At 35.5% G+C, this 27272-nt stretch overlaps 1 protein-coding gene across 1 annotated transcript; it reads left to right on the plus strand.

The window, feature by feature from the left end:
- Positions 1-27272, plus strand: LOC136822106 (puromycin-sensitive aminopeptidase-like). The gene is made up of 25 exons (XM_067078322.1): positions 1-196; positions 403-481; positions 1173-1378; positions 2001-2108; positions 2446-2646; positions 2979-3075; positions 3503-3536; positions 4302-4369; positions 5061-5099; positions 5197-5201; positions 5566-5574; positions 6318-6469; positions 6896-6908; positions 7493-7597; positions 8579-8639; positions 9620-9729; positions 10432-10501; positions 11025-11161; positions 11785-11919; positions 17574-17793; positions 18550-18857; positions 19209-19261; positions 20054-20153; positions 24951-24998; positions 26306-27272. Exons 1-25 carry the CDS (start codon positions 74-76, stop codon positions 26423-26425), a joined length of 2601 nt encoding a protein of 866 aa, XP_066934423.1. The 5' UTR covers positions 1-73; the 3' UTR covers positions 26426-27272.

Here is a 27272-nt window from a genome sequence, read left to right on the forward strand (position 1 = left end):
TTTTAGAAATTATACTAAAGTAAGAGCATAATAAAAACCTGTAAGTTGCACCAACATCCAATCGTAATACAACATGGATGAGACGGATAGTGGTCATCGTTTACCAAGGAATGTAATCCCATCACATTATGACATTCAAATACAACCTGATTTGGAGAACTTCACTTTCACAGGACAAGTGTCTATAAAAGTTCATGTGAGTCAATCAATAAGACTTTTTTTTTCACTGAATTCTCGATGTTCGACTGTTTTCAGAATTTCATGACTCGGAGACGTCAGTCCTTCTTTCAAAAAATAGTTTGATTTCGTTGAAAATGAAATGCAAGGGATTATGATTTCGAAATAAATTTATTATACGTTCTATTTTAGTTCATATATCCTTTCTTTTTCGCCATTTTACAGGTCAAACAACCAACTAGAACGGTCACATTCAATTATCGTGATATTGAAATTGAAGAAGTTACGTTTAACACTGCTGAAGGTTAGTTAATATGCTGTTCTCAAATACAGCTATAATCTTCGGTCCGTCCTTTTGTTCCCTAAAGACGTTTACGAAAGGCTGATGGAGACGTCAAAAATTGTCCAATTTGATCGAAACCGTACACCCTTTATCGTTGGGTAGAATTCTTTGGGGCGCTTTTTATTTTCAAATTTTCATTCTGCGCTAAAACGAGGACAAGCTTAAGTATAATTAATTTTCCAAACGGACCTAAGAGGAATACAAATGATATAGGAGCTGAGCGAATTCGAATACCATGCTTGATATTTGATTATCAATAATACGATTTTAATATGGTTAGGCCCAAGGACCCAAGGAAGATTTACTTTCGAACTGGACAGAAAAAATAACATCAGAACTACACGTTTTTTTTAAGAAACTAGTTTTACCAAGCAGCCTCAATGTTTCTAAACTTTTTGACATAATCAGCCTCATGGAAGGCTGGATTGAAAGGTTCTTAAAAGAAACCGAATTAAAAAATGTTATTTTCTCATTCTCAGCCTCAGCATGTTTCTAAGATGTTTTTTAGTTTTTAGGCATTCTGAGCCTCATGTTTCTTAAAAGTGTTTCTCTTAAAAACGAAACAAAAAAACGTGTATTACAGAACTTTTGAATATCTGAAAAAAAGTTTGCTCCTTCAGATATTCTTTTGAAACATGTTTTGATGCTTTAGGGCTCTCAATTACACCGGGTTCAATGGATTACCATCCACAGAAAGATCGAATCGTATTGAATTTTGATGGGGAATTATTACAGTGTGATGGCCAACTTGTTATCAAGTACAAAGGTCACTTGCGTGATGATTTGAAAGGCTTCTATAGAAGTTTACAGACCAGTGACAGTGGAGAAAAGAAATATGCGGCTGTCACTCATTTTGAGGTAAATTTCTCCTAACGATTTTTTTTACCTTTGATTTTTTTAGGGTAGAGGCACATCTTTATCCATTCTCAGTCAAGTCATGCCGTTCTTTTGATGAGGGGTTGAATAAAACTTTGTTATTATTTTCACGTTTAACATTTTCCGAATTCTAGTGGTAAATGTTACTTAAAATCTATCGTTTGTATGAAAACAACACGGGTGCAACTTATATAGGGAATAAGTAACTTAAAATCCTACATAGGATATTTGACTCTAGCTTTCGGCTATATCCATGGTGTTCTAAATTTGCATTTTGCCATCAAAGGCTTATCTTCTTATATCAGTAGCGCAGACAAGAGGGGCGCAAAATTTGGAGCAGATTTTTATGACAGTAATTATCTTTTTATCATATGAATACCTTATCGGGGAAAACTTCGTCGGGGAAAATTTTCGTCGGGGAAAAATATTCGTCACTTGGCCAAAATGTTGTCACTTTTCCCAGACGAAGTTTTCCCTGATAAGGTAGATAATTACTCTGTCATAAAAATCTGCTCTCCTACACAAATTTTTCGCCCCTCTTGTCTACGCTACTGTTATATTGTTTGTTAAAGATTATGTAAATCCCTTTTTTTTCATTTTACAGCCAACAGGCGCTAGACGGGCTTTTCCGTGTTGGGACGAGCCTGCATTGAAATGTACATTCGATATCACGCTCATTGTGCCTGAAGGGAAAACAGCTCTCTCGAACATGGTAAGCCTGGTGAAGAAGGATTTTTACATCTTCGATTTGACATACTTTTTCCATATGTAAAGACTTCATTAGGATTCGTAAGGGTTTTTTTCATTTTTCTTTCTTTTTTACACCTGTGTGCCTGCCCCCAGAAAATTTGGAACAGACTAGAGATTTCAATTATAATTCCGTTTGCTAAAATCTTACTAGATTCTTGTGTGGGATTTCTACTTTTAGGGTAAAGGGACGAGTTACAGCTGTATATAAAACTTTTTAAATTCGCTCTAAAACTGACTCAAAAGATACTAAAATACTGCCGGCAGTTATGTTTATTTGATCCTATGAATTGTCTTATTAGAATGTGATCGAAACAAAACCAATGGAAAACAACGCAGTATTAAAAATGGTCAAATTTGCAACCACACCCAAGATGTCAACGTACATCATTGCATTTATTGTTGGTGATTTCGATTATATTGAAGGAAAAGCTAACAATGATGTTCGAGTTCGCGTTTATACTTCTGTTGGGAAATCAGAAGGTGGAAGATTCGCGCTAGAGGTTTGTATCTTCCTATTTCTATATTAGACCATTTTTCATACCTTTTAGGTTCTGGTTATCAGATGCTGCCCTTCTTGAATTATGAAAAACAGCAGAAAAAGTTCCCTTTTTGGTCTAGAGAGGACTTAGATGAGGTTTGTACGCGCATCGGAACTCAAAGAATTTTTCAAAATTTGAAGTTAACGCCGTTAGAAGATCGGATAGAGTTAAAATTGAGCAATATCAGCATCATTTGAAATATTTAAAAAATATTTATTTTATTTCTTGTTTCTTGAATCTTCACAGTTTTCACAGTTGTTCCAAATCATACTTTGCTTTGATTTTTTTTTCAGTTTGCTAAGAAAGCATTGGTGTTTCTGGAGAACTATTTCCAAGTCCCTTACGGCTTGCCAAAGATTGATCTTATCGGTATCGCTGACTTTGGAATAGGTAAGGATTACTGCGATCTACAATCATTTGCAAAACCTATGGCACAAAGCACAAAAATGAGCATCCCCCCTCTTCCTCCAAAACAATGTTGTCAGGGCGAGCTAAGGACTGGCCAAGCAATTTTTCTTTCCCACCAACATTGTTCGGAGAGGAGGGTATATTGGCAACGATTGTAGCTTGATCCTTTAGAGACAATGCAGAGAATTAGAATTTTGGTGCCCCTTTCCTTGGGGAAATTGTGTCAAAATACTTACGAGAGAAGCAAAATTCGAAAGACTGTTGCCCTACACAATTGCTCTAAGCTTTTTATTGTTTGTCTGTTAGCAGCAAATCTTGGAAGCTCTGTACAAATGTCGTACATACTATTAAATTATTTTTCCTGAGCCAAAACGATTGACTTATACAGATTTGCTATTTTAACTTTTAGGTGCAATGGAGAACTGGGGTCTGGTTACATACAGGTATTCTATAATTCGACATCGTTTACGATTCTGTTTTTACAATTTTTACGATCTCATCAGCGTCTCATTGTTTTCCTATTTGAGTATTTTAGTTTTATTTCCGTCCCTAACGAATTTTCGTCATAGTGGGGTTTTGAAAGAGACATTTCAAATCCTAAATTCAACAAGACTTAATGTAAATAGTCCGGGGCTATTTATTGTGTGAATTCGATTTTCTGTCTGCAACAGAATATTTTTCTTTGAAAAACTAATTTGCGGTCATTTAAGCTCAATGAATAAATTATTCAGTTTGGAGAAAGATATTTGATGTCGCCTATGACTAATAATTTCCTTAAAAACAATATTTTAAGGCACTAGTTTGCGGATTCAAATTTCAACATCTCATGAATCTTTAAACTGGCGAAAGCTATTATCTTAAGGGAAGAAATTTTCGCGGCAAGAAATCTTTGCGGAACAAGTTTTCGCGGAATTTAACTTCGCTGTTTTCAAACTCCATAAAACTCAAATATTCACTGGATTTTGAAAATTACCTCTAAAATCGGTCTTTTTAGGCTAAAATAGGCCATATCCGTGTTGGCACTTAATGGTAAGTCCTTGATAATGATATCGTTGAATCTGCCATATTGTACACAAAAAATTCTCTAAACCGCGAAATTAAATTCCTGCAAAACTTCCGAATTTTGACCTGTGAAAATTTCTCACTGACTTTGATCAATTTGAAGAAAACTTTGATCAATTTTAGAGAAAACTCATTATTGATTTTAGGGAGCGTTATATTATGGTGGATGAGAACACATCTGCGTCAACAAAACAATTCATTACTGAGATTGTTGGTAAGGAAGTAAAATACTTTCCAATTGTCTAAAGTCATGCAACTATGGGTCCCTTGATCGATACAAACCACTGATTCTTTCAATGAAGTCTTCAAGTTAAGAACTTTTTGGAAAATTTAAGTCAATTTCGAAGAATGTTAAATCAGTTTTGACAAAGTACTGAGCAAATTATTGATACGGCAAATATTTTAGTAAAAGTCGCCAAATCTGTTATTTGTCCATAGTGATCAACAGACTGTTTAACCCTGATTTCTTTCAATAAAATGTGAAACTTTAGATCTGTTTTGGAAGCTTTAAGTCCGTTTTGATAATGCTAAATCAGTTTTAACAAAGTACTTAGCAAATTACAGATACGGCAGATATTAACGTAAAAGTCGCCAAATCTGTTTTTTGTCCATAGTGAGTGATCAATGGACTTTGCTTCTTTCATTAAAATCTTCAAATTCAGAAATTTTTTGAATATTTAAGTCCACTTTTAAAAACGAATGTTAAATCAGTATGAGCAAATTACTGAGGAAATTACAGTTATGGCAGATATTAACATGAAAGTCAATTCACCGTCAAAAGGAAATCTTTGTGAAATGCTTTCTCTAATTCTCGAATCTTCCCGCTGTTTGATTACTATTATTGAGAGTTAACTGTACTTGATTAGACTAACATATGCTAATTTGACTATTACCTTCAATTTTAGCTCACGAATTCACTCATAATTGGTTTGGAAATCTAGTATGTATGATTTTCCCTTTTCTTCTTCTTCTAATTTTCATTATCATAATGTCTCCTCTTGAGATTAGTTAATGAAAAACGAAGTCCTCTCTTACTGTTAGTTACCGTAAGTTGGTCTAATGCCGACAGCCCTCTTCTGATTTCGACACCCTTCTTTAGAGATGGAAATATTATGAAGGTCGGAATCGCTGATGGAAACTATTTTTGTTTGTTTAGCAAACAGTGGAAAAAATATTTTGTCTATCAGTGATCCCGACCCTCCTATCATTCTTATCTATAAAGAATAATGTCGAAATGAGAAGAGGGATGTCGACATTAGACCAACTTACGATAGTTAAAAAGTGAAGCAGAATAAATGAAAATACAAATATTTGAAGTTTTGAATTTTGGGAGAACGACTCTAAAATTCCCAAACATGTTAAATAGTCAACTACAAATCTAACCAAATTTTGATTCTATTTTTTTTTCAGGTAACCATGGTATGTTTGCATTGTTGATTTGGTAGAGTGTGAAATATTGCAATGGACATGAAACGTTTACCAATTTAACATTTCAAACACCTGAGACATGAATTAACAGTAGTATCATTTTGTCCGAATATTTTTGGGAATAAGTATAAATCGTTAGAGACAATTTTGGCTAATCTTACACCCCCTTCTCACAGATCCGGTGGAATTTTCTCAGCCAGATAAGTAGGTTAAAAATAACGGACTGTAAGTAGTAATATTTGGCAGTGAGGAATGGTTTGTTTCATTATTTTCAGTGGGAACAAATATTGGAGGATGATTTTCAACGGGGGACGATATTTTGGCCAATTTTTCCATCGGGAAGGTTGGTCTAAAGGTCACTGATTGATTCCCCAGGGTTCAGACAGACCCTGGAAACCCTGGAAAACCTGGAAAATGATTTAGGAAAATCTCAGGGGAAACCAGGGAATGTTATTTTAAAATTACTTATAACATGTTTGATTTTAGGGTCTGGATGAAGTGATTTTCAAAAGATTCCTTATCATATCAAGGGATTTAGATACCTCCATAATGCCTATATAAGAATGATTTTGATTTTTTTCATTTTCAATACTAATTTAGGAAAACTCAGGAAAAAAGCAGCAAAAATTCAGTAATATCCAGAGAAAATAAGCCTTACTTTATGCAAAAACTCATGGAAACTCAGGGAAAACTATTTCTTGTTTCTCCTGAAATGATCTCTCTCTCTCTCTTAGAAATGGTGGACAGATCTTTGGTTGAAAGAAGGTTTCGCTAATTTCATGGCTGCTTTATGCGCTGATAACATTCACCCAGAGTTTGACATCATGACTCGTTTTTTGATTGAAGAAATCATCCGTGCACAGAAGCTAGATGCTTTGGAAAACAGGTATACATTGTGGATACCAATTTTCATAAATACGATGTGTGGGTAAAACATATTTCAAATGGAAAATTCATTGCATTGTAAATGACTCATGTTAAATATTGCTATCAGGGTTAAAAAAAAGTGCGATCAAAAATGGCAGATATCACTTAGCCCAGCGTCTATGAAAGTCAGTGGAATGATTGTGACAGAAAAAATAATCTATTAATGTTAAGATCATTCACTGACACTTATATATGATTATATCATTCATGATATGCACCATTGCAATGTCTTCTGAGGTTATATCACAGACCCGACAGCTTATCGCTTGTAAGTGACGTAAAATCAGTCAATACGTCACTTTCAACCAATCAGCTGTTGGGTTTGCCGAAGACATTGCAGTGGCGTATATCATGAATACTACTTAATTGTTTTCTTCATTTTTAGCCATCCGATAGAGGTGAGTTGAACACTGTTATACTATTTTTCCCGTACGGTTTCAGGGCTGTTATAATCAACCAATCGTAAGAATTCATCTGCATATTTTTTATAAGAACGTCAAAAGCCGTTTTAACTATTTTGAATATTAAGCCTCGAAATGTTCGTTGAGTATTCTTATTTTAAAATTTTAAGAGTATTTTGCTCCAATTTTTTAAGAAATTGCATGTTTTAATAAGAGTCTGAACAGTCTTAAAATGTGCTTAAAGCTTTTTTTGAATTTGGCCTTCGAAGCCTTATTTTGTGATACTCTGTTCTTATATAAAAATCTCGACCTTCTCCGCCTATTGGACATTTTGTCCTATGTATTTCCTAATAGTTATGGCACCGTTAGAGAATCCAACCAGATTGAGTCTCTTCCGAACTTTCATCCAGATTTTGAAGTTTCATAGCTTTGTTGTAATTGGCTGAAACAAAATAATCACGGCTGGTAGAATCTGGAGACAAAATACTCTTTTACCCTAATTTTGTTCTTGACTTATTAATTAATGTGTTTCGTAGCAAATGTCGGATAGGGCTTATGCAATACGTTCATATTTTTCACAGGTGCCAGTAAATAATCCAGCAGAGATCAATGAGATTTTTGACGGTATTTCATATTCCAAAGGAGCATCAATCAACCGAATGTTGCATCAATACGTTGGCGACGAAGTATGTTCTTTGTGATTCTCTATGAGTCTAAGAAGGGCTATCAAACTAATTTATAAGTTACACAACTATATAATAATTTAAAAATTACAAACTAAAATTTTTTGAAGCTAAGATACGATGGTTTGATTTTCGTACCACGTCATACTTACCTCATGGATTTGTTCTCTAAAATCTAAGTTTGCAAACATTGATATCTTGACTTTGGAATAGAAGTAGCCAGTATAATCTAATTTTTTTCTATGGACTATTATTGGTATCTTTGAGCTGAATTTTATTGTTTCTATGTTCTTCCTTCTCACCGGGTTATCAATTTTTGAAAAATTTTCGGACGAGACCGTTCTTATTAGGACCCCCTGTACTGTTGTTTATTTAATTTTGAAAATATTTTCAGCTAACAAAAAGCTGAATCGCTCTAAATAGCCTGGTTTTATAATAGTATACAATTGCCTTAATCTGGGGTTTTCAGAGGTAAGATTTTCGTCCCCCACAATTAGGTCCCCCCATTTATTATATTTTAGAAAAATTTCGGACCCTCCCCCTTTTATTCGGGCCCCATACTATTCGGAACCTTAGAGTGATTTCTAATTAAAATTGTATTCGTGATATTCATGACGTAATATTTTATACTGAAGCACCCAAAAGAGACTGTTTGCCACTAATTTTGAATTCAAACAATAAAACTAGTGGCAAACACCCGGGCGGTGTTGGGTGTTTGCCACGGGAGTTAAACATTATGTCATGAATATCATAAATTATTCATCAAAAGCACAATTATAAAACGTACCATCCTTTCTGAAATCCTTTGAAACTTATTGATCGATCTGGTTCGTAAGAAAGCTTAATTTCAAGGGCTTTAGGTACTCAAAACAATTGGTACGGAATCAAAAGTACCGGCAGCCGGCACAATCGTTACTCAACAGGGCATTCTGCTGAGTAAATGTAAAGAATCAATAATGTTCAACAATTCTTCTTTCTTGACAGGCTTTCCGTGAAGGTTTAACGTGCTACTTGAAGAAATATCAATTCTCTAACACAGTCACAGGTAATCTTGTATTAGATCATCCATTCTGTGCATATCGCGCTATATTCTGTAATAAAGTAGGGAGAGGGCTTTAGGTCCCTCCTCTTCCTTATTGGGGGGTTTTGGAGAAGGGGGATGAGCCATGGAAGGGTGGTGCAGAATAATTGTACTACGAAATATATCTTTACACTGAACTCATCTATCATAAGAAATACATACTGACTGACACATCATAATAGCACAAAATATCCAAGCTACCAGCCACGGACCAAAGCCATAACCCAACTCCCAGAACTCTCTAGTAAGCTTTATATAACAAGCATCTCTCTATAACAAGCATCCGAATCACTCAAGCGGAACAGTTGGCTCGATTCATGTAAAAAGGCGTTTGCGGGCGGAAGTACAAAGTAAGCCCCTTTTTACAACTCTAAAGGGATATGTCGAATCTGACCTGGTTGTTCAGCCAAAACATTCAAAACCGCGTTGCCTTTTGCTTTAAAACATAAGCGAAAGCGGCCGGGCTAATGTTTATGTTTATGATTAACGCTTGTATTTCTTTTTAGCCAATCACCGAGCTTTAAAGCTTATATAATATTCATCCCTAATCTGGATGACAATGATCAAAGCGGTTGGGCACCCTAAGCAGATTCTCTTACGGAGCCATGGCCTTTAGAGTGCATACGTGCCAGTGCGTGGAGTAATCAGAATCTGCTTGGAGATTAAGTCACGTACTTTCATCATAAAGTCTTTAATAACCACCTTACTTTTAAACAGCCATTGTAGTCAAAGTAAAAAACAAGTCATTCGTGTTGATTTCTCGTAGTGCAGTTTTAAGACCGCTAAATTGTTGTCTTGTATTCGTGTTCTATAATAATTGATACTCAATTATTTGTGTTTCAAAAAATACAGCAGCAAAAAGCTTAACGGTTAAAGATAATAAAAGCAATATGTTCTTGATGAAACACCTAGACTTATGAAAATTTTATCTACTTTCTTCTCAGAGGATTTGTGGAGAGAATTGGAGATTGTGAGTAAGAAACCAGTTCGTGAAGTCATGGCCACGTGGACTGAAAAGATGGGATTTCCAGTTGTCACAATCAGTCGTGAAAGCGTAAGTAGGCGATGAATAAACATTATTGATTTGATGAAGTTAGCACTGCAGTAGCCCGGGGGCACTCGATTCAAAAACGACCATACGTGCGGTCCAAAATTAGGCCTTTGAAATCGGACCCTTACAGTGCAGAGAAAGTTTTGCAAAACTTAAGCAAATTTGAGCGAAAAATCTACCCTTACGGTGCATTTACACCTTTAGAGTACAATTTTTCTCATCTTTGCTGATTTCCACCCTTACAGTGCACTTTCGGAAGCTTGGAAAATATACCCTTAAGGGCTGCACGTAAGGTAGGATATTTACCTTGAGTGCCCCCCCCCCCCCGGTACAGTACTCTTGAGTCCACTTAATTATTCGAACTTATGTTCGAATTCTCAGTTCCTGTAAAGGAGAAACCCTCTAAAAGACTTTCTTTAAGCAATTTAAATCTCTCTGTATTTCGAACAAATAACATTCCCCATTTGAGTTCGAATTAGCGAGAGTCGATTGTACTTTAAAGAGTGAAGCATGGATAATTTTCGGTAATTTGATCGATCAAAACCATTTGCTCGTCTCCTCACGACGCGCCATGCAGGTTGTTTGTTTTGATTGAACAAATTGCCGGTAACGAATTGTTGAACTACTCGGCAAAGACAGCACATTATATTCTCGATGTATGCCCCCTAGACAATCTAACCTCAGATACCTTGTTCTACTCCATAGATAAACAAAGATAAGCAAGTCTTAAAACTTTCACAGAAGAAATTTTGTGTCGGCTATCGTGACAAAGAAGGTATACGAATATTACTAAGACGTGTATCATAAATATTGGGATGAAAATTTGGGTGAAAATTAAGTACGAGTAATACATATTTTACAATTGTTTGTAGGTTTGAAACAATTTGCGTTAAATATTTTGGAAAGAAACGATTTGAAAAATCATGGAAAATTCAACTCAATCTAATTGAAAGTGTAGTTGCTGGTGGTCCCCAAATCCTTGCCTCAGTAAGGCATACTAGTCTAATGATACTATGTGAATGAAAGCAGAAATTCGCCTTTTGCTATACTCGAGTTTACTTTATACACCTTTTCGACCGTAGTCGCGCGGTCAGGCGCGTGCCACTTAATTATTTAAGTATCCCCTTAAACTCGATCCAATCCTTTTTTGACACATTTTTCTATTGTCTATAGGTGCGAAAAAAGAACTGGGACGGTTTTAGTGGGATAAAGCGGACAAAAAAATTCCCGGGCGGCAATTGGCGGCTATGGTCGAAAAGGGGTATTTAACCTTCACTTTCTTCCTTTTTCTCTTTAAGAAAACACGTGGCGTGTACCAGTCAATATTTCTTATCTAAAATTGGATGGAACTGAAGAGACAATCAACAGTTTGATGGCTGACCCGGAATTCCTCATTTATGTTGACAATGGCATTGAGAACACTAAATGGGTCAAGGTAAATTTTTTTTTTTTAAAGATTTTTGAATTGTTATACAGTGAAAACTCGCTAGCACGAACTTGTCTCCAACCTTTATTATTCGAATCTTTTTATAATTCGAACTAATTCTCGGTCCCCATCTAAGGGAACTCTTCGTATAATGTTTTCTTTGATTCGAATCTTTCTGTAATTCGTTCATTAGATTTTGAAAAGATTTCGGGCCCCCTTTTTATTTGACACCTTAGAGTAAAGAATCAGCAAGTGGTACCCGATTCATTTACTATATGTATTTACCTATGCTCACCTCAGTACGATTATCCCAGTAGCGTGGTGGGTCGACTAAAATCTGGGAAAACTGGGGAGGCAATTTTAGAAGATTTTGATTTTGGCGCCCCTATGAAAAGTAAATATTTTATAAAAAATAAAGCGAGTGAAGCGAGCACGAAAATCTTTTGGGTATTTTCTCTATTTTTTTTGGCCGAAAACTGCCATTTCTAAGGTGCAAAAGAGCAAAGGGCCGCCGAAATTAGTAATTAGAGGCGTCTTTTTGAACCCTTTGTATTTCGATACCTCCGCTGGGGGGAGCATTTGCACCCCTGCCCCCCTGCCACCACGCTACTAAGTATCACTCTTTCTCATAGTTGAATTACGGACAACGAGATTTTTATCGCGTTAAATATTCAGAAGCTATGATGAAAGATTTGATCGAAGGAATCAAGGATCGCTCATTACCAGCTGTCGACCGATTGGGTTTACAAAATGATCTGTTTAATCTTGTAAGAATACTATTATTAATTGCATTGGTTTTACTTCAAATTTTATGTAGATATCTTCCACGGACCCAATAGCTGATTGGTTAAAAGTGATGTATCGACTGATTTTACGTCACTTACAACCAATCAGCTGTTGGGTCCGTAATGTAATGTCAGTAGATATTGCAATGGTGCATATCACGAATTGGATTATTTTATTGGGACTCTGCAACGTAATCTCTGTATTTCTTTGCGGAATCATTCGCCATGCTTTCTATAGAAAACTTTTTTTGGGTCTTTGAACAGTTGCTTTTCCTTGGAATGAGATCGCCACATCCGCTAAATATTTATTTAATGATGAATGGGAAACTTTAAATTGAGATAATTTCACATTTTGCATTATAAAATCTCAAATACTCGAACTGGTATCCAAGCTCCCTTAGATGACAACCTCCGAAATGCATAGAAAAATGTTCCACCCTTCACATGTCGAATTTCACTGCATCAGAAAAAGTGACCTAAATCAATTGTAAAAGGGGTTACGCACGATACCAAAGTCTCGTGTTCGCAAGCGAAAGGTTTTTTAAACACTACCGTAGGAAGCTTTCTCATTCCCGGGGAAATTTTTCCATTGCCAGTTTACAACAGAAAAGGACCGAAACTAGCCCAATTTTTGTTAACTTGTTTGAAAATAAGGCAACATCCGAATTTTGCGATTTTGGCGATTTTGGCGCTTTCAATTACGGCAAAATTCAAACTAAGGCACCCCAGCCGTTTGCGTCATTCGTGATCGCGGGAAATAATTTGAGGCATCATGGTGCGTGATTTGGGCTATTTTCGTTATATTTGCATGATGTATCAACCACTTTTGGTGATTTGCATGGTTGTCACGAGAGCAAGATAGATTTCTACAGATGTATTTTAAGCATATACAAACTCTGGTGAACAAAAACTTGATTTTGGGACATTGAGCCTCTTTCGCGAAGTTAACGTATTTTTGAAAATTTGAGTATCTATTTTCAAAAATTAATGAAATTATATAATATCCGTGTAGTAAAACACTGAACATTTTTCTGAAAACACCGACCAACCTCAAATTACATACTGCTATATGATAGAATGACCCTCCCCCAGCTCCACCGGCTGATTGGTTATAAAATCATCAAATGTTAATGTTATGGTGAATTTTAATGGAAAGGAAACTCGTTAACTACACAAAATGTCAGAATGTTCACTCTAAAACCTAATTAATGAAGAACTTGGAAAATCCTGATGGAATACAAGATAGAATGACATATTTCTTTATAAGAACGATTTCATGAGAGTCGAGGATCAAATCACCAGGGTATAAAAACAACTCTAAATGGCTGAATCGCAAGAATTTGAATTGCAAGAGTTCTTACAAAATATTAACAATTGAGGTGAAATAAGCAAAATTCGTATGCTTTTTTATTATAAAAATTCAATAAATACAATTAATGGAACAAAGATAGTCTCAAATATCTTAAAATTTCGATCTGGTATAAAATATAAGTAACTCGAGCATGAGGTAAACAATAAAATTGTAATCAAATAAAGAATTTATTGATTTATTATCTTATTGAAACTAGGAATTATAGAAATAAAAATGAGATAAAAAATGAGAACAGCAAGTTCTCAACAAAAAATTACTGGTTCAAATAAACGAGACTGTAAAACCAAGAGGTCTTAGAAAAATCCGCAAAATCTCCAAGAGTCCTAAAATTTCTCAAAATCTATTGACATAACTTAATATAAAATCTATACTAGGAAGTCCTAGAAATTTCCATAAATTCCATATATCCTAAAAAAATTCATAAGTAAAACAAAAAACAGAAAAGTCAAAAATCATAAAATATATAAATCTATTTCTTTTGTTAGAAATGGTCCTTCCAGAAAACTCATTCATTTGGGTTGGACAGTGAAAGATATATCATTTTTTCCTTAATTTTACCTCAATTTTTGGCTTGGACATACCCATCACCTACCGTGAAGTCGGGTGCATGCATATAGCCCTCAAATGAATGACCTGGCTGGTCCTTAAAATACAAAGTTAAATAAAAACAAAAATGGTAGAGTAAAGCTGTGAGCGGAGCTGCGTAGTTCATTTGTTTTGAAATTTTGCTGCTTTGATTGGTCAGTCATTTGAGGGCTAGATGCATGTTAGCCTCCACTGATGCAAGTTACCCGACTTCACGGTAGTTACCCCTGGTGCCTGGAAAAATCACGCAAGCCCGATGAAGAGTTTTTTCTGGCACAGCACAATCCTTTATACCGTCAACTGCTCTAACTTGGGACTACCTGACAAAACATATGACAGCAATTTGGCCACCATTTCACCGAACCTCCAAAGTCATTTGATTTGAGTTAATGAACGGCATATTAAAAATATGCACAGAGTAGGCTTTTAAATTGAAATATGAAAAAAAATTTGTAGTGAAATACATGCAAGTGTCTGGAACGAAGAAGAACAAATTAGTGGCAAAACGATGGAGCATTTGACAAGTTAATCCCATCAGGTGATAGGCGGTTAGGCGGCGGGCGTTCTCTAATTCTTCAATTGGCGCCCGGTCATTTTGAATGAAAACAAAAAAGTTAAAAAGGGCGCGTTATCAGTGGAAGTTGTCGTGACACGCTATGACAGAAAGTAAGATTGATAAACTTTGTGGAGTTATCAAAGCAAATTTGTTGTCAAAGAGATTTAACAGTAAGTGAAAATACAGGCCAGATTGTCAACAGTCCCATGCTTCAACCAATTGTCCCAAGTTAGAGCTTGACAGTAATATACTGCTTTTAGAGAAGAAAAAGATCCAAGAATTATCCATTAACAAGTTTATATTGTTTAAGCAATCAAACAAATCCCATTTGATTCACTTTAAATCAGGATGTCAGCTATCATCAATTTAACTGTCAGTTACCGTCCGTCAAACATCAATAATAATCATATCCAGATATCATAACATAACTTATCAGAATCAAGCATATGCATGCACGCTATGCATGCAGCACACACACGTATTACGTGATTAATATATTGTACTTGATCATCAAGCCGTTGTTCCCTTGTTTTTTCCATCCACTTGATTAAGCTGATATTTCTAGTCTTTACCAGCTGTGACTGTTCCATGCCATTTCCAGAAGAATTGTGAATTTAGGAAAATCAAACTTCCAGTACTCGCTCCTCAAAGCAACACCAACAAGAATAGGTAGCTACAGTTTCAAAATTTGAAGAATAAGGTACAAAACTGAACCATCATAGCTCCTAGATATATTTGTTCTGTTTAACTGTTTTTGACAGCTGCAATGCAAGCAGGCAAGTCACAACCATTTTCTGCTCTGATCAACAAAAAAGTGATGCTGGCCATTTTGAATATTCTGCCTTGACATTTGCCAGTTTGTGTTGGATAGAAAAAACACCAGGATAAAAAACAGCAGTACTTTTAATGTTGTTGATAATTTTAAAGCAAATTGAATCAATTCAATCTTCTAGTCAAAGCAAGACAAACCCAGCAAACCATCAAAAGTTTTCAGGTTTTTGGTTTTGTTAACAAAAATGTTTTGTTTACTTTCCTGTTGTCGGGGGGAAACCCGATTTGCCGATTACTGACTTTCCCGCCTATTTCCCGATTTCTTATAGTTGGTTGCACTTACCATGTTAAAATACAAATTCGTAAATGTAAAGTTATCTTAGTGAGTTTGTCCGTAGAACGTTCGAATCGTTCGAAAAGTTGTAAAAAAGTTGAAGATTTGAAAAATGCAACACGCATAGTATAGATTTTCGGGTTAATTTCGGTTTCTTTCGCACGCCCGCCCGCCGTTGGAAAAAGGGACGCACTCGCTCGCTGCGCTCGCTCGTGCGTAATAAGCTAAATTCTTTTTATGCTAAGAAACGAAATGCCTAAAGTCTATTCACGATAAGTGTGCACTCTTTTTTCATTTACCTATAACTTTTGAAGGAATTCCTCAATCTTTATAAATTTGGTATCATTGGAAAGATATTACTGAGTGGAACAATTTGAATTAAAATTTTTTTTGGAAAAATTCTAAAAACAAAGATGAAAATGAAGAAGAAATAAATGAAGATCCTGTAGCGAAGTGCTATAACTTTCATTTTCACTGGAGCGAATCCTTGATTATCGAACGTCATCACTGTGAAAAAATTTCTCAAAAATAACCATTCAGTCAAAAGATATCAAACAAATTTATAAGGTATATAAGCTGATTGACGTCTAAAAACGCTGTTTTCTGCTGTTTTCTGCTGTTTTTTGGGGTCAATCACTTGTTAACTTTGTATCATAACTTTATATTGAATAAATATTTTAGTGAAATTTCTTTACAGTGATGACCTCCTAAAATCAAAGAATCTCTAAATCTTTTAAAGCCTTGGGATGTTCTTAACTTTGTGAGTTTTAAGCCTGAAAATGTTCTTAACATGTTCTTATTCTCACAATTTCTTGAGTATTTTTGTCTATTTTCATAAGAAATCGGGTGTTTCAGAGCTCACAAAGTCTTCAAACGTTCTTAAATTGTTCTTAACCCTTTGACTCCGCTGTCGACCGCTGTGTTTGACCCTACAGCGCGCAGTGGTTTTTCATAAAAAGTCACATTTTACGCAAACCGATATAATTTTTAAACAAAACAACTTCAGGTAAAAAGTTATATATCTTTGAAAAGGAAAATTTATCTGCTTTCTTCTGAGCCATAACATAACTCCTATACTGCATTTTATCTCAGTCAAAGTTTCAAAAGGTTCAACACTACATTTTACGACACCGAAAAAAAGTGCAAAATATGGGCCAATGAAAGTCTATTTTTTCAAAAGCTATTTTAGTGAAAAACAAATAAAAAACTTACAGAACAGCAGTAGAAGACATTGATGTGTTGAAGGATAAAAAAATTCTGCACTAAAACTGCCAAAATACTTGAAGAAATCTCAAATCCTTAAGGCCGCTACCCACTCAGCATTTTATGGTCGGCGAACAAGACGCACGGCTCGGGCGCTTTGGTCGCTGTACGCTTTTCTCATTCCACTCTGCAGCACATGTTTTTCTCTCTTCTTTTGTTTATCATCGTTTTGCACATGATACACATCTTTTGCACACGAGACAAGAAAAAAATGCTCTTTTATGATTGGTTGATTTAATAAAAACAAAGGGTGAGCAGTTCAGCTTCGCGAAAAAAGTTAAAAAGTTTCAACTCTTGGTGCGCTCAAGGCGACAGCCTTTGAAGGCTTGATTTATGTAATTTATGCAATAATTAAGCCGTGCGCCTTGTTCGACGACCATAAAATGCTGAGTGGGTAGCGGCCTTTACCTCTAACTTTCATAACAGTCATTTCACCGCCTCCATCTTGAATCTGAACGTTTTTCAAATGTTTGTTTTGATTGCGCACTTCATCCTAACCCTTTGAAACCTATACTTTCCGGAATGGAAATTTATCGCTCTTTTCAAATATCATAACCATTTGATTCTCACAACAACAGAAAACTAAATATCATTGCTCAAATGACCATACATATAAAAGACGCGTATACGCGTCTCTCGTATATAGGCGCGGACGCACATGTGCGTCCCGCGTGGGCTAAGGGTTAATATTCTGGCCATCAAAGCGTCATGTTTTTATATAGTTTGTTCTTATAAAAAACGTGTATCTCTTTTAGGTATGCGGTGGTTACTCAACGACAGTTGAATATATTTCCCTCTTGAAAGCATACGTTGATGAAACAGACCCCGTTGTATGGACTGACATTCTGATGAATATTCGTAAATTGGTCAAACTTTTCGAATTGACTGATGTGTATGAACAATTCAAAGCTTTCGTCATTAGCCTTTTGTCACCATTGTCAGCAAGGATTGGGCCAGGACCTCAGGAATCAGACAGTAAGACACTCTATCGTTCACATTTTTATCTCTTTTCATTTCTTGCTACACGGGTTATTAGTTTAAATCCTTTTTTATCTTCCGTAGTAATAACTTTTTTGACCTACAGACGCCTTTTTTCGTAATCAATTCACCGAATCTCCGATATCGTCAATACCCCTATAAATTGTTTACCTGGGGCCCTAAAGCTTTAAAGCCTTAGAGCCTTAAAGGCGCTATTCTAAAAACAGATATTCCATTTTACGGACACCACTCTATGCTCAAAAGATATGGAACGAATGTAAACAACCACATCAAATCTGACCTGGTTGTTTAGCAAAAACAATCAAAACTGCGTGCCAATTAATCGAAAACGAAAGCGAAAACGACTGGGTTCTAATTTTTATGTATTTTTATGATTGACGTTTTATTTTTGGTGCGTTTGGTTTGTTAGTCAATCACCGTGCTCATGAAATATTACTTAATATTCATTATCTAAAGTCTACATCCATTAACCTAGACAGATTCTCTTGACGGAGTCATCTTCTTCAAAGTGAATACGATTGCAATACCATTGCAATGTCTTCCACAGACCCAACAGCTGATTTGTTGAAAGTGACGTAATGACTGATTTTACGTCACTTACAACCAATCAGCTATTGGGTCCGTGATATAATATCAGAAGACATTGTAATGGTGCATATCATGAATAATGTTAGATGAACTTTGAAATAAAATTATGTGCTGAGCTAGGTATCCTTTTGTATCTATCATTAGGTCATTCGACACGTACCCTCCGTAACTCTGTCTACTCTCTTCTTGGTTCAATTGGTGACTTATGCACCATGAAACGTTGCACTAACCTTTTCACCAAACTTGTAAATGACGGAACGGCCATTCACCCTGATATCCGTTCTGCAGTTTACTCAACAGTCAGTAGTCATGGTAACATGATAACATTTGAACAATTGAAGAACTTGTACATGGGCACAGATGTAGCTGACGAGAGAGTTAGGCTGTTGGTGGCTCTTGGTAAATGCAGAGATGATGAAGTCAGAAGCAAAGCTCTTGAATTTTCCATATCTGTAAGTGCACAAGGTTTTATTTGAAGATTTTCCAAATTTTTGATCTGAAAAAATTCGTTTTTCTCACGTTGTACACCCTTAGAGTCCACTTTCATTAAAATCCTCTACAGTGCACTTTAAGAAATCAATCTAAAGGGGCCGCACCGCTGCAGTAGGTCGCTCACCTTGTCTTTTTCACTCTTTATTGAAGATTGTGTCTTATCCTTGAAAAGTCAAATTGTGATAGGATGGTATAAAATTGTAACCAAGTACAAATATCTATTTTTCGATAGAGCTGTGGTACATCATATATCTCCCATACTTGATTATGCTCTTATATCGTAAGCACATTGATTTTTTTTCTTTTTTAAGGATGCAGTGAGAACACAAGATAGTGTGATTGCTATCAGCGGTTTTTTCGGAAGGTATACTTTTGCAGAACATCCTGCATTTGAAGCTCATTCTACTTTTGGAAAACCCTTCGATTAGGTTTTCTATAAAAAGTAAACCTCGAATCAACTTCTCTCCTTTACTATAGAATTGTGGTAACCGTTGAAGGTAACCCCGTCCCCATGTCTAACCTCTTTTTGTGATTGATTGGGAGATTAGCCCTGGACGCTTCTAAATATTTATTACTTGTACCAGACGTTCGTCTCTGAAACGATTGAAAAATGTTTGGCGGTTTTGTAAAGTGTATGTAATACACGTTTTTTTTATAAGAACAGACTATATAAGAGCATAAGGCTTCGATGACCAAAATGTTATGAACATTTTAAGGCTTCGCGGACACTAAAACACCCGATTTCTTAAAAATGTGGACAAAAATACGAAATGGTGAATAATGGCGAAAATAAGAACAGTCTTAGAACATTTTTTAGGCTTAAAACTCAAAAAGTTAAGAACATCCGAAGGCTTCAAAAATGTTCTTGTAAAAAAACGTGTAATAAGAAACATGGCATAAACCTTTTGGGATGATGTAACCTTTTTCAAGAGACGAAACCAGGGCTAAATTCCATCTAAATTAAAACGTCCATGATCCAAAATTTTGGAAGCCTTCAACTCTTTTTTTTAAACCTTAAAAGATGTTCTTAACTTGTTCTTAATATTTTGGTAATCGAAGCTTTATTTTCTTATAAAAAAACGTGTACCTAATTTATAACTAAGGTATGATATTTTTATTATCTGCTTCTTAAATGTTATTGTTATTTTCACCCTAGCAATGAAGGTCGGAAAGCAGCTTGGAGTTTTATCAAACATAATTGGGGCGTGGTCATTAAACGTTCTTCGGGCGGTCACCAAGTTTCAAGGCTTGTCGAGGTTAGTCATCATTTTCCGACTTTATTACTTATAGTAAGATGGAACAGTGTCTAATGTACGATGTTAAATATCTGTCATGTTTTCCAAAACTTTTCACAAGGCTTTATTACTTCAAATGACCAATTATTAAAGTATCTTATAAAAACTACATCACATCTGAAATTTTTACAAGGCTTTATGAAATTGATTTGATATTTTATGATAATATTTGGTATCTAAATAGTGAAGTGATGGCTTGACAATCCTTGACCAGAACTAGAGTGGTAGATTAAGAGAAATTAGGATACAACCAATTAGGCGAGTTCAGTTTCTCAATCACGGACAACCAAAATTGCTAGACAAAACTTTAACACTGGTATGGCTTGCTTGCGGAAAAAAAGCAACAATCAAAGATGGCAGATAAAGCTTAGGTGTTTGGTTTACGAAGGTTCCCGCTCATAGATTTATAAAGCCCAAAGGGCTAGATGTCATGCTTTAAGCCATCGTAGGCCAAAAGAATTGAATATCGCAAAAAATATTGTTGGTATTGTTTTGAAAACCCGCGAAGCTTCTGATTGGTCAAGCGCTGAAATTTTATTGTAATGTCACGTGACCTAGGTAGGATTTTCTACCTAACCACGGCAACTTTTCAGGCAAAGTACGACATCTACGGGCTTTATAAATCGATGTCCCTGCTCCGCCCTGCCGACAGACGAATATATACTTATATTCCCGTTATAAGGAAGAAATTTGTCAGAAAAGTAAGAGAGTAAAGTTACTGTGAAGTTTTTATTTGAATAATATTTTTCTTGTAGACTTTGGGTTAGTGTTACATAGGCTTTATCTTCGATTTCCGGGTTTGTTTTATACCGCAACACAATGTACTCTTATGTCTTGATAAACAACTTTTATTTGTTGGTCTCCGATGTATATTATTGTACTGGTGACGTATGGTACATGGTAACAAAGAGCCTCATCACTCGGCCGAGCTGGTACCGGTCGTAATGTGATTTTGGATACTTTTTCCTTGTGTTGTCGTGTTTTTCCATTTCGTTTCTTAATACATCCACGTGTGCAGTTACGGTTCCATTCGTTTGCTAGTTGGCCTTCCGCAATAGAAAGTGCCAGGGCACTCTTTGATCCTTCATTTCTGCACCATTTTCTGCAATCCGATCTGATCCGTTGATTCGCTCCCAGACTTTGAGAAAGTTGAACGCAAACAATGAGTAGAACAAACCTAAAAAAGTCCATGTCTTTTCCTTCCTTGCATTGAAAATAAAATATTAAGGTTTTCAAAGAGTCCTTCGCCAAAAAGGTTCTCGCATGATATTTTTTCCAAATTATATGAAATTATTCTCCCCATGTTGGTAATTATATCCTGTTCTTATTCCAATATCAAATCATCCAACATATTCAAACCAACTTGCAATGGAAAAAATGCCATATGTTTCATCAATTATATTAGGAACTTTTAGAAGATAATTGATCCTAAAAATTCTATTTTGAAGTTGGGCAATATACCAAATCTTGTTGGAAGATTTACATGTGTTACATCTACATTTTCTCATTTTGATTTTGAAGGAACTTTCTTGAAGCAATGTGGATACAGTTGCTTATCGTATATCTTTCTTTAAGCATTTTTCAGCAATATGACTGTTATCCAGTAGATGATGCAATTATAATCAATGACGATTGCCAGCAATGTAAAGATGTTTGCAAGTCTCTGGAATCGGGTGAAGGTCTTACAGCTTGTATTAAACAGAAGTGTTTTCTGAAATGTCACCAGGTAGCTAAACTTGGAACAACAGATTCTGATGCAATCGAGAATACAGATGAGAATGCTGATCGAGAGGAAAAGTCCAATGAAAAGAAATATTCACCAAGCCGGTTGGAAGAAAAAAAGGAAGATTTCTACATCGTCAGAGAGAATCCAACTTTATTAGATAACTTGGATAATGTAGATAAAGACATAAACTTTCAAAGACTTTCTTGTTTCGCCGTGTTGGTAAAGGTTCCTAAAGTTGTGGTTATGTTTGGATTGAAAATAAATTTCATTATTTTCAAAGAAGTTTGGAGCTGCTTTTAAATAAAAAGAAACTTAAGGATATTTTTGATGTTATCTTATAGGGAATCTTATTTATTTCGACTGATGAGTAAACGTTTTTTATAAAAACATACAAATTTTTGAAGCCTTCAGATGTTCTTAACTTTTTGAGTTTTGAGCCAAAAATAATCTTAATAGGTTCTTATTTTCTCAGTTTTTTTGTCCATTTTCCTAAGAAATCGGTTGTTCTAGAGTCCACAAAGCCTTGAATTGTTCTTAACTTGTTTTTGATATTTTTGGTCAACAAAGCCTGATGTCCTTATATAGTTCGTTCTTATATAAAACGTGTACACGTTTTTTTTTTATTAGAACCTAGTTTATAAGAACATATAGGCTGATATTCGTCGAAAAATTAAGAACATCTTAAGAACATGCCCAGCCTCAGTTTGGAAAAAAATGACAAGAAACTACAATTTTTTCCTCTTTTTAAGCAGTTTTAACCGAATTTAGGGGTGGATCTTCAAAAGTCGAGAGTCAAATATTGTCCAAATTTTGCTAAATTTAAGTTCTCTTTATTTTGTATCATATTGTCGATTTAGAGTAGTCTGAAAAATTAAGAACGCATTTAAGAACATTTTAGGCTGAAAATTGCTAAAAAAAATAAGCACATCCAGGCTCAGCCAAATTTTAGGTGTTCTAATAAAAAAAAACGTGTATTGGTTTTATATTTAGTGTACACGCTTTTTTTTTATAAGAATACAGTTTATAAGAATGTCCATGATGAAAATGGCCAAAAAATTAAGAATATGGTAAGAATATCACCATCATGGAATTTAGCAACTAAACCTAAGAATGCCATTTTTAATGCATTTTAACCTGTAGATTGCCAGTTTCGATCTTAACCCAAGAATACCGTAAGAATATTTTTGGATGATTTTCGCCAAAAAGTTAAGAATATCCATGATGAAATGAAAAAACACCATTCTTATAAAAAAAAAGCGTGTATACGTTTGTAGGGTTTTAAAGTTTTAATTTAATTTCTAAATTCCATGTTTACCTATATTACATATACAACACCCCAGTCTCACAGCCCCAGTGCAACTTTTCCCCTGAAAATTTCTATCGAAACCCCAATGGAATTAAGTAGAAATCTAATTGTTCCCAGCTCGAGAAATCTAGTAGAGTTTTAGATTGCATATGCAGTTTATTTCCCACCGGGGATGAAATAATGGCCTAATTTTTCAGACGCGGGGTGGGTGGTCCACCGGGTCATTGACACAGGGGCGTTGTTTGGTAAATAAAAGCTTTGTAAAGTCGAATTCTTTTAAAAATAAATCCTCTTCAACGTAGCAAGTGTAGACTCTGACTGATTCTTTTACGGTTTTAATGTTGGCGAGAGTACCAGATTACACTTACCACCCCCTTACTAGAGTACCCAGTTGGCACACAACGTTGTTTTCAACATTTATTTAACGTTTACAATGTCCATATAACGTTAGATGAACGTTGAAGCAACGTTGTGTGCCAGTAGAGTAAGTAGTGTTGTAGTGCTAAAAAGTTTCTCCGAAGAAATGCTCGTCTTTTTATCGCCGAAAAATTCTTTTAGAGCAGCTCCTGACGGGTAGCGCAACCTAGAGGGGTAGTCATTTTCTACGTGCTCCTCATCATCACTAGTTTATGGAATGAAGAGGTAAATAGAGTTTTTAAAGGGAAATTTTGAACTCCATAGGGTCTAGAGTAAGGGACCCTAAAGGACCTGGGTAAAGAATTACTATCACGTGATATAGAGAATTATCAAAAGTCACTGCCCGTTATAAATTGTTGCGTATTTTTTTCAAACAAATATAAAAAAACTTTGTCAGGTATTCCCTGATTCGTTAGCTAAAGTCATTAAGGAAAAAAGCATTCGGTGAAAAGGTTTTTTTCATCATCATTATTCCGGGCTATTTTCAAGAAGTACAATCCTAGCTTTTTAGAGCTCGGATACTTATTCATGTCATACATTCTAACTGACACAATTACTCATATTCTGGAGTAGAATTAAGGGATCAGGTGCACTTATCGGTACCCAAGGTAGCATTCTTATTAGCTCTTAGGTAGCTTTTTTATTGGTAAAGAATGCTACCTTGGGTACCAATAAGTGCACCTGGTCCGAATTAAGGTTTCAGGTTTGTCGCGATGACATAGGCCATTTTACGGGAGAAATCAATGGTACTCAGGATCACGCTCCCATTGCGGCTTCCCGTGGGTTAGACACAAAAAGAGACTGTTTATCTAACATTTACATTAGATGATCTAACTCAAAACTTTCCGATATTTTAGATCAACAGTAAGTTGTTATCAGATTAAGATGGTTTTGATTATCCATGATTCCTTTGGACCTAGCCCGGGGTCCACTTAAAGCTTTTTTTATAGACTGGATGGCGTGATTAAGTGGCCCGGTAGTATATGGTAACAGTCGGCCAGATTTTAGTCGTTTTTGGAAGGTAAAAACAGTATGAAGCAATGTTTTTATTTGTGAATAAAGGATTGCAAATCTGTTATTGATGTTTGTTTCTCATTTTTGATTACATCTTTCAACTTCAAGTAGTTTTATTGTTATTTGGATTTTTAACATTTTCTCTCAAAATGGCGACCTTGCCAAACGCTCCTCTACTTCACTGGACTCAGTTCAGCAGTTCAGCCAGTAGACTTTAGTCTACTTTGGACCGTAAAATGGCTTATTGTCACTTGCCTTTCCAGATAAAACTAAAAACATTTACTTTTTCTACCAGGTGATCATTGCTGATTTTGCATCAGAAGAAGAACACGATGACCTTGAGGTAACAATCATTACTTACTATATTACACTGAGATTTATAAAGTGTATCCCAAAAAAAGCGGTCAGATTTTTATGCAAAATTAAATCCTCAAAACTCATTTTCTAAATTGGGCTTAAAATAATTGAAATAAAATTACAATTCTCTATGCAATGAATTGATATTCGATTCCCAAGACGATTGAATAGGTTTTTGAGATTGAAATATTGAGTATACAAGTCATAAAATTTGGTATAAGTTATGAAGATTATGGACTATATATAGATTTGTCCGTTTTTTTTGGGACGCACCGTATAAACGCTCGAGACAGATTCTCAATCCTGGCCAAGCAAAATCTTTGATCCGAGATTTTTTTTGAAAGTTGTACCCCTAATGGAGAGCGCTAGATTTAGTTTTCCTAAACACTTATGGTATAGCGCCGTTGAACGTCAGGCTTCTTTGTGGGAAAGAGTTACATCGGATCACCCAAAGTACCTTCATGTTTTTATTTTATTTTCTTATCTCTGATTCTCTTTTCTGACTGTCTGAGTTTCTGAGTTTCTGAGACTTAGTTTCTCATTTCTGACTGAGTTTTCATACCTGTCAATCATTTGTCCATCAATTTCGACCAACCTTATTTTCGACCCGAGCGGGATTCGAACCACCACCAAAGAAAGACCTTCAGATTCGGAAGCCAGCGCTCTATCCATTGAGCCATCGCCGCACATCAAATCCACACAATTCATAACATATTATATCGAACTGGCAAAAGACGGGGGTAATGTTATTATAATATGGGTAAAAGTACCCCTTTTTTAAACCTGACTGAAATTCGAGCCGTTACTAGCAACCCTGCGGGGCCCAAGGCGCCGAGTATGCACCCGGCACAGTGACAAGCCGTTACTAGCAACCCTGACCCTACCTAACTGTTAGTTAATCAATTCCAAACAACAAAACCCCCGGAAAGGTGACTATCAGCGATCCGTGGATAAAAAAATAAAAAAATGAAAAATAAAAAAATGAAGGTAACTTTGGGTGATCCGATATAACTCTCTCCCGTCTCTCCTTCTTTGTGGATACCATTTTCAAAAAATGGCGGATATATCTTTGTCCAGTATGAAGGTCAGTGCTGTATTCAAAGGAAAAGGCAAAAGCTTTGGATTTTTTTTAACACGAAATTTAGCTATTATTTATTTTCCTTCGTGCTATTTCAAAGTATTTCAAAATGTAACTCGGGGTATTAATCCCTAATTTCCCTCAATGTCATATCATTACTATTACTTATACTCTTTATATGAAATTGAATATTTTGATTTTTGCATCTTTTTCAGGATTTCTTTAACAGACATCCCGTGGATGAAGCAGAAAGAGCCATCAAGCAAGCTCTTGAAAATGTTCGAAACAACACTGCATGGCTAGAACGCTTATCAGGTGTATGTTCAATTTTTTAAAAGAGTCAAAGAGCTGAAAGGTATCCACTTTTTTGTACTCTGTAGCAAGTCTGCTTGAAACGGACATGAAACTTGTTGTGAACTGTGATTGTGCACTTTTTTGTACTCTGTGTTGCATCAAGCACCAAGCAAATGACACGCTTTAAAGACAAGAAAGTCGCCAAAATGGTAGACTTTTCTATTGGTTATTGCTAACAACTATTGTTTTGGACCAGACCAATATTGTATTATTCAATGTATTTGAGTGCAGTACCATGAAACTAGTATTTTTTTATTCTCGGAAAAACTTTTCGCGCATCCAGGAGGCCTTTTCGCTGTTTCTTTTCATTAACACTGGCAAAAAAAAGAATTATAAAAAATCTGTTTTCAAAGGCCTCAAAGACTATCGCTTGTGGCTTTTTAACTTGCCGCAGTGTTACTTAAGTTTATATTTGACTGTGGAGTCTCTCTAACTCGAACCTTATTATGATGTCTCTATCGAATGTCTCCTTCACTCGAACAATTTTTCTGTTCCCCTCGGTAAACAATGCCTTATAAACCTTATTCCATATCTCGAAATTTCCTTAACTCAAATAAATTTGTGGACCTAGTGTTGAGTCGTAGACACTCTACTGTATTTCACTGCATTGCTTGCGTATTTCTTTAGAATTATACCAAATGTTATAATGTAAAATGACACAACTAACATGGCCAAGTATAAACCCTGCATGTATTACACTTAATTATATACAATTTACTAAACACCAAACCATGTAACAAAATCTTAGGCTTTATATAAAAATTGAAACAAAAAATTAGATTTTATTTAATTTTGAAATATAAGATATGAAGAAATGAAAGCAAAGAA

This window comes from Clytia hemisphaerica, unplaced genomic scaffold, assembly GCF_902728285.1.
Source record: "Clytia hemisphaerica strain Z4C2 unplaced genomic scaffold, Clytia hemisphaerica genome assembly, whole genome shotgun sequence".
In the NCBI taxonomy this organism is placed as follows: Eukaryota; Metazoa; Cnidaria; class Hydrozoa; order Leptothecata; family Clytiidae; genus Clytia; species Clytia hemisphaerica.

What these genes read in the sequence shown, in the direction of transcription:
- LOC136822106 (XM_067078322.1), top strand. Translation starts at nt 74, where the DNA reads ATGGATGAGACGGATAGTGGTCATCGTTTACCAAGGAATGTAATCCCA. An exon ending in ATCAATACGTTGGCGACGAA is followed by an intron (nt 7,598 to 8,578) that starts GTATGTTCTTTG and finishes CTTTCTTGACAG; the next exon opens with GCTTTCCGTGAAGGTTTAAC. An exon ending in AAAATGATCTGTTTAATCTT is followed by an intron (nt 11,920 to 17,573) that starts GTAAGAATACTA and finishes TATCTCTTTTAG; the next exon opens with GTATGCGGTGGTTACTCAAC.